Source organism: Zea mays, chromosome 1 (genome assembly GCF_902167145.1).
Source record: "Zea mays cultivar B73 chromosome 1, Zm-B73-REFERENCE-NAM-5.0, whole genome shotgun sequence".
NCBI lineage: Eukaryota > Viridiplantae > Streptophyta > Magnoliopsida > Poales > Poaceae > Zea > Zea mays.
Genome location: NC_050096.1, coordinates 197,938,486 through 197,946,598, shown reverse-complemented (window position 1 = coordinate 197,946,598; position 8,113 = coordinate 197,938,486). Strand labels below are relative to the sequence as shown.

The 8,113-nt window shown below is 40.3% G+C and overlaps 1 protein-coding gene across 1 annotated transcript; it reads right to left on the bottom strand.

Moving 5' to 3' along the window:
• Positions 1-212: 212 nt before the first annotated feature.
• On the bottom strand, positions 213-7,458 carry LOC100191860 (Uridine kinase-like protein 2 chloroplastic). The gene is made up of 14 exons (NM_001137284.2): positions 7,186-7,458; positions 6,968-7,059; positions 4,762-4,831; positions 4,552-4,670; positions 3,988-4,084; positions 3,759-3,838; positions 3,429-3,623; positions 3,264-3,347; positions 3,087-3,147; positions 2,205-2,265; positions 1,196-1,289; positions 1,021-1,093; positions 820-902; positions 213-731 (listed from the first exon to the last, which is right to left on the bottom strand). Exons 1-14 carry the CDS (start codon positions 7,370-7,372, stop codon positions 588-590), a joined length of 1,440 nt encoding a protein of 479 aa, NP_001130756.1. The 5' UTR covers positions 7,373-7,458; the 3' UTR covers positions 213-587.
• Between the last annotated feature and the right edge of the window lie 655 nt (positions 7,459-8,113).

The window sequence follows — 8,113 nt, the reverse complement described above, 5'->3', positions numbered from 1 at the left end:
AAAGTTTTTCCTTTCCCAGCAGCACAAACCCCGAGTTGCTTGGCGCCTTGGCGGGGACAGTTAACTGAACTCATTTACTCAGGTGAGCCTGGGTAGAAGGACCAAGCGCGCACGGGAAATGAAAAATGTAAACTAATCCATGTCGACTAATGCATCAAAAAGCATTATAGATACTCCAAAGCAACAAAACTCTGCATCACACATTAAGTCTTGTCACAACCTTTGAATTTCATTCCAACCACAGCTGTGACCCCACGGCAACTGTTAGATGCCGGGAACAGGGTTCAGTCATACATTTCACAAGGCTGTATAACAGTATTGTGTGACGAGGAGCAGGCACTTCAGCTAGGAGCCTCAAAATGCAAAAAAAAAACAAATTTGCCTCACAACCAACGGTTTGTGGTATCAAAACATATGATAATGGACAAGACCACACGGTCACGGTTTCAGCACCTACCAGAAACCTATCCACGTTTGTCTTCCAGTATACCATAAAGCAACCAAACACCAGTATATCTGCCACGGTAATGTCAGCTCTAATTTGAGTACCTTTTCACACTGCTAACTACAACAGCATCAGTCATCGGTTAGTCTGTGCCGAAGTATCGATCACCATACTCTCCAAGTCCTGGTATGACACGATATTCATCGTTCAATCCACTATCAATCTCTGAGGTTACAATCTTCAAATGAGGGAAGCGCTTGCACACACAATGGATGCCTTCAGGGGCCTGTTTGTGAAAGAGACAAACTAACTAACCAAAAGGAACACAAAGATGGAGGAATAGCCCATCTATAACTCAGCAAAGGGAATTTTACCGAGACGAGAGTCAGAAAAATGATACGGTCCTCAGGAACTCCTTTGCTCATAAGAAGCTCAATGGCTTGATTAGCTGAATTACCTGGAGAAACAAGATGGAAACTTCCGTCGATAGCTAACTGGCATTGCTTTGTAATTGCAACAAACATGCCAAAAGAGCTAAATATAAAAAAAATGGAATTATGAATTGCAATGCTAACCTGTACCAAGCACAGGGTCCAAAAGCAAAACATGGCGTTCAGCAATATCCACGGGCAGCTTATGGTATATGAGCTGGATGCAGAAAATATATTCAGTTTATTCACAACACCACAAACTGGAAAAAAAGAAATCATTCACTTTTCAAGGAAACCAATAAGTGTGACGAAAACTTACTTGTTGTCCATTGTCTCCAATGCGATGAAATAGAATTTTGCCTATTTTTATCCCCTTACAACAAGCACGCAGTGCATTTTCCATGCTTTCTCCACTGCAAATATTTCAAATGTGCAGAATTAAAGGAATGAAGGTACATCAAAAGCCATTTCATTGCAAATATACAACTAGAAATAATAAAAACGAAAACACGATCATAAGTAAAATTACACATTGATCTGCGCTAATCGTACCGTTAAGACATACCACATCGGTCACAAATAGTAGGTTGTTTTGGCACCTAAATATATGATATAGATACATCAAAAAATTCATCTAAAAAAAGCCAAAACGACCAATAAATTGGAATGGAGAGACTACTAGGTAATAGTCGAAGCTATAAAGACTGCCTCCAACAACGTCTTTTATATTTGTCCTTTACAGTCTCCTCTAAAAGATTTCATCATCTATATCTCCTTGCTCTTCAACAACGTCTTCTAAATCACGCCCTCTATACGCAAATACATATATTAGAGACATTTTTTATTTTTAAATTTTTGTACATACATATTTATCATGCTCTCAAATATTTTGTATATATTTTAGTTTTGCTAAACCGGTTGTTTAAAGTATTCAAATGAATAGAGGAGGGGAGAGAGAAACTCTATATATAGAGGATCCACCGGCGGTCCTCTAAATTTAGAGGACGCTGCTGGAGGGAGTAGAGGACAAAATCTTCTCTACAATTTAGAATAAAGGACCCTTTAGAGGATCTGTTGGAGACAGTCTAACTTTGTAAATAGGACTAGAAAACCAACTTCTGTTGGAGTATAGAATGCAAGAAAGCAAAGAAAATTGAAGTCTGAATCTAGTGTCCACACAAACAAACAAGAACTCATGAATGCAATTTATAAAGGGTGTGCTGAACCAGAAGTAGAATAGTGGAAAAAATAGAGATGATGACACCACATAGCATTTAAATTAATGCCTAAGTGTCAAACTTTCTAGGAAAAGCTATTCTAGAATTTACCTTCGAATAATAGACACTCCACAGAGCTTCTTGCAGAAGTCAACTCCCATGTAAAGAGATCCTGAAATGCACGAAAAAACAGTCATGATAAAAAACAGTCATGATACGATAGATTGCAAGCATTCAATTCTTTTCTATCCTAAAATATGGAACAATAGAGGGTAGTACTGGAAGAAATGAGAAGAAGAATGAAGTAGATAGAACAATTAGCAAATAATCTTTTAGGGTTGATTTGGTGATCAGAGAAATAGAGATGATCCATGGGGGAGGAATCTCCTCGCTATTCAATTTTGAATAGCTAGGGGATTCCTGCCCCATGGATCCCCACTATTCCCCTGGTCATCAAACCAGCCCTTAGGAAGTACTAGAGCTTCCAGGAGATTTCTTTTACATGCGTGGGAAAAACTCTGGTGTTCAATAACAATGAAAATAAGATGTGATGTTTTGTAGGGGTAATAACACTTTATATATTATATAGGGCGAAGCCTAATAAGTAAATTAACAGCAAATTTCAGTGGTCGTTTATTCCAAAAACGATAAGAAACAGTCATCAATGAAACATGTACAAGAACATAATGGTTCTGGGAAGACAACGAATAAGAATAGGAAATAGCAAATGCCATGAACGTTAGAGACCCAATTTTGCCAAGCCATGCTCCTTCTCTTTGCTAAATTCCTTAGGTCTTGTTTGGTTCCTGGGAACTGAAAGGAATTGGAAAGTAATCTAATAATAAAATGGGAAACACTTTATAGTTATTGGTTTCAATTCATGGGATCCAAACAAGCCCTTATAGTATATCATAGTTGTCCATGTTAAAATGTTAGAGAGCTAATTTGGAGCCAAGAAAGAAAGGTGTATGAAGAGAGGAGCCAATGTCATACCTGTTGGTGTAACCACCTGCTTCTCTGTAAATGGCAAATGCCCAAGACCATGCTCAACCACCTGGAAGACATTTTATGTACAACAAATGCATTGGTATAAGTAAACCACAATTAACAGCTCTCAAACTGGTAAGGTTCTAATAAGTTATTGGAGGTCAGAAGAACTAAGAGTGGTACCAGACGAATCAGCCTATCTGAGTAGAAAACAAAGTCAGGTGTAGTAATGTTCTTGTCACGAATTAGAGTATGCATTCCTCTTATCTGTTCAGATGAATCAATCAAAAAAATCAGGAGTGTGCAAATCTAAGGTCATTGTAATGTAAAGCTTAGTGTTGAAGGTACCTGGAAAGTTGTGTGAACTACAAAGACATTTGGGTAGGCTTTGCACAAGTTATGCTGGCCAAGTTTTGTGTTGATATGTTGCACAATTAGATCAATTGCAACAAGGTTATCTCCCCCTCTTGGTATGATCACATCAGCATATTTCTTCGAAGGCAGGACAAAAGCATCAAATGCAGGCTTGACAAATCTCACATACTGATTATTTCAACAGAAACTCGTATTAGTGTCATATTTATATTTGTTGCAAGTATGATAGCGTAGGGATATTTGTAATGTTTGCTAATAGCATAAGTAAAAAAAGTGGACCAGTAAGACACAGTGTTTGAGTACCTGCTCAAGCACTGAGGTAACATCTCTACCTCTTTCAACAGTATCACGCCTCACACGTCTAGCAAGTCTAGTATCAGCGTCTGCATGCAATCACATGACAGCAGATATGCATAATGATCAAAGATGGTTAAAAATATGAATAAACGATTGAAGTTGCAAAACAATTTAAGCATATAACTTGTCATTAAGCAGACACCATGGTATGGATAAGCATATATCTGTAACAAACCTGCGTCAACAAAAATTTTCATGTCCATCAAATCACGAACCCTCTGATCATGAAAAACCAAGATCCCCTCCAAAATGATGACATCTGATTCATTGACCTAACAAAAAAATGACCAATGATTTGTATCACAAGAGGAGTGCAAGGGAAAATCAAAACACAATTCATTTGTCTGGCACATAAAAACAATAAATAAGGATAAATAACGTGGTAATGGGAAAAAACAGGATCTTTTTTATTTGTTGCAGTTTTTTTGGTCGGGGGAGGGGGGGGGGGGCAAATTAAGGAAGCATTGCACTGTTTATCATATGTAGTGTCGCACGGTACATGCCTACTAATAAATCTAATAGGTTGACACCAACATATAGAAAAGGAAACTACACGAACATAAAACTGCAATAGCATTCCCCAAAAAATAAATAAAAAGCTTTCACAACAGAAATAAATAACTATGATTATAAAGACAATGTACTTACAAAAAATCGTTGTAAACAAGGGTATGCAAATTAGATCATAAATAAATAATAACAAAGTTATTCTCCTCGCACCAATAGTTTATTTCACTACCTTCCTAAATTTTTCAGAGCATCGCCTGTGATTCTTAAAATCGTATATAGGAATATTCACGGACTGTCCACTTGTTAGCTTTCCCATGCACTCCAAAAGTCGATCTGTATCGAATGCATCTGCAAGGCAAAGAATGAAAACTACTTTGAGCTAAGATAAATCCCAGAAACTAAAAGAAGAGCAGATTTCACATGATTGCATATCAAGTACCAGGATGATCAAAATTATAGTCTTGCACATGCTCAGACTGTTCCTCAGTTAAACCATGGTAGAATGAATCCTGCAAAAAGTTACAGCCCAAAGTGAATTGTAATCAATTTCAAAATCATCTGAAACAGTGCTTCTATGGTTGGCACTATTTAGAGTATATACTATATATAGGTGCCTACTATAACCATAACCATCTTATAGTTTACTATCTCTTGATGCAACCATTAGTCTAATGCCAGGTATTCATCAAATTACAACTGTCAGCCTGCATCAGGATTCAACAAACAGAAAACAAAACTATAGTGCTTATTTCATTGAAAAAATAGCACGAATGAAATGCAGATGCAACGTTGACATTGTGCACCGTTTCTTAAACTGATACTTGAGCAAATCCATGTGAATCAATTATAGATAATTTATGTTGATTAAGAACACCAAGCTGCTCATAATGAAAATGAATTTCATGTAACATAGTTTTAATAAATCGACGTGTCATTTTGCTTGCATTAAAAAACTTAAAAGGTATCTCCAAGTTAACACCAAAAATAACAAGCCAAACAAACCGCACAGATCAGTTCTCTAGGCACACCAATATTTGACCTATCGCATCAGGTACTGTGCAGTTACTTCTTAGTGAGAAGTGACAAGGCACCTCAAGTTTCATGTTAGTGTTAGCATAACAAAAAAAACTATGGCCACTTTAAAACAAACAAGACCCAAAAGTTAAAAGCACCTTGCAGAATGTGTCTTACTTCACTAATTTTCTTTTTCATTTTTCTTTTTCATTGAATGATAACTGTCAGCCTGCGTCAGGATGCTTTGCAACTTGCAAACACACAGATCAGCGTTCAAAAAACAGAAAACAAAATAGTAATGCTTATTTCATCAAAAAGAGAACACAAATAGTTGAATGCAAGTGCAGCATTGTACACATGTATTGTAGACAATGATTATAGCAAATGCATGCGCATACTTGTAAACAAGTATAAGCGCCTAATGAAAATAAGATGCTCATAATAAATTTCATGTTATGACTTCTAATAAATCAATAGGTCTCATATTTGCTGGAAAAAAACTTAAAAGGTATCTCAAAGTGAACAGAAAAATAACAATTCAAGCAAACTGCACAGATAGTTGCATGCTATTTAGGATACACTCAATAGACTCAAGCAATATTTAACAGAAAATAACAAGGCACTTGTCTAGGCACACCACTTTTTGACATATTGCATCAAGTGATGTTCTGCACGGTCACTTCCTATCCCAGTGAGTAGTGACAAAGCACCTCAGTATAACGAAGATTATGGCCATTCCAAAACAAACATTATCGTCCACAAGTTAAAAGCATCTTGTAGGTCGTACACCTTGCTTTATATGTTGCGTACGACTAAAGCAACATATAATCTATCTGAGTCCCAAACCATGACCAATTTTATATAACAGAAGCAACTTATAGCATCGACAGAGTAAACCGTTCCAAGTTCCAACCAAACTAATGTTATGCTCTGAACAATCACCTTTGTAGTGGAAACGCACCTCAACCAAACTAAAGTTAAAAGAAGATTATAAGCTGTGATTGGTTTAGCGGTTTAGCGTCCAATCTTATTTTCAGCAACAAGTAATATATCCAAGGCTATTTCAGGTTATTGAGTAAGAGAAACGCAACATACAATCTAGCCGTGTAATCTACCCAAATCACCAACAAACAATCTAGCCGTGTGATCCAACTAAATCCCAACAAACAACCTAGCCGTGTATAATCTACCCAACCAAGAGCATTCAGTCACCCAACCAAGAGCATTCAGTCCTACATGGAAGTGCATCATTGATAGAATAAACAGTTTCCAAATGTAGAAACCGAACCTGCGTTTGGTCATTCATAAAAAATTTAAACAACTAGAGTTCCCCACATTATCCACACAAACGCATCGATATCGCAGTCGCAGTACAGGACCAAAGCAGAACAAGCTCAGAAGTCAGAACAAACAAACAAACCAACAAAAAAAACCATCCGAGGAGCAGGAGAACCTGTTATCTACAAAGCATCCACAAAACAAACAAACCACTAGAGTTCGCCATACCAAATCACCAATGCATCGATAGCACAGCCGCGGAACAGGTCCAAACTCCAAAGGTAGAGCAAGCTCATCCGAACACACAAAAGCAGAGAAACAGGGCCAAAACCGAGGGGCAGGAGAAGCCACACCTGGTTGACGAGCGCGACGCGGTGGTCGTGAAGCTGCTGAATGATCGCGTCGCACACCGTCGTCTTGCCCGACGCGGTGCCTCCACACACGCCTTCAGAGCCAGCAGCGAACGACACCAGAACTCAAAAACCAGACCAGCGGGAAAAATCCCGAACGAGAGAGGAAGTGGTAAGCCAATCGCCCGCCGGTCTCGGCGACTGCGAGGCAGGGCGCATACCTATGACGAAGGGCTTCCTGGTCCCGTCCTCCGCCTTGGGGAACGCGAGCCCCGGCGCGGCGACGAGCGTGCCGTTGCCGCTGGCGGAGCGGGAGGGGGAGGAGGAAGGGGAGAGGGAGAGGCGGCGCGAGTCGAGACGGAGGCCGCTGAAGTGGGGACCCACCGCGGAGCCCAACGCGTCCTCCATCGTCTCTACGGCGGCGGTTGCCGCCTCGCCGGCCACCTGGGCGATCGACTTGGAGGTTTTGACACGGGGAGGAGGTGGGGCTTTTGGGTGGGGGAGCTAGCCTGGTGGAGGAGGCCGTTGCGTGGAGGCGGTTTATATGAACCGCCGGGTCCAGCGGGGTGGCACTGTCCACGTGGTGCAGCAAGGATGGGTGCAGGGGACGCGCGAGCAGGGGGGGGGGGGAGTTGTAGAGCAGGGGAATATGAAAAGGTACATTCTCGGTTCCTAGCCTTGAAGTTGCTGGTCCATTTTGGTTTCGTCGGACCCTTTTTTGGTTTTTTCTGAGCGCCTATAACTGCTAGCATGCGAGCTTTTTCTGAGATTCGTTTTTTTTCCTTGGCATTCAATGTCGATGCAGATGAAATGCAGGACCGTGGCCATGCACTGCATATCTGCGTACTGTGCAAGGGGATTTGGGGATGTTGACCACTCGCCGCAGGACGGCAGGAGTGCATTTATGTACTAGGAAAAGGGATAGAGTTTTTTTCCCTTTTTTTGAAAAAAAATAGAGTAGGATCGCTTCAGGTACTCTCATCCCATTTGCTGGAGCAAGCGGTGTCCACTGCCCACACGCATCCCTGCGACTGACATGTGGAGCACGCCCTTAAACACGTGACAAAGAGGGGACGACAGATGCGAAAGGACCGGCCAAAATAATGCAGCACCAGATGTATAAGTGATGATGCCTTGACGATTACTACC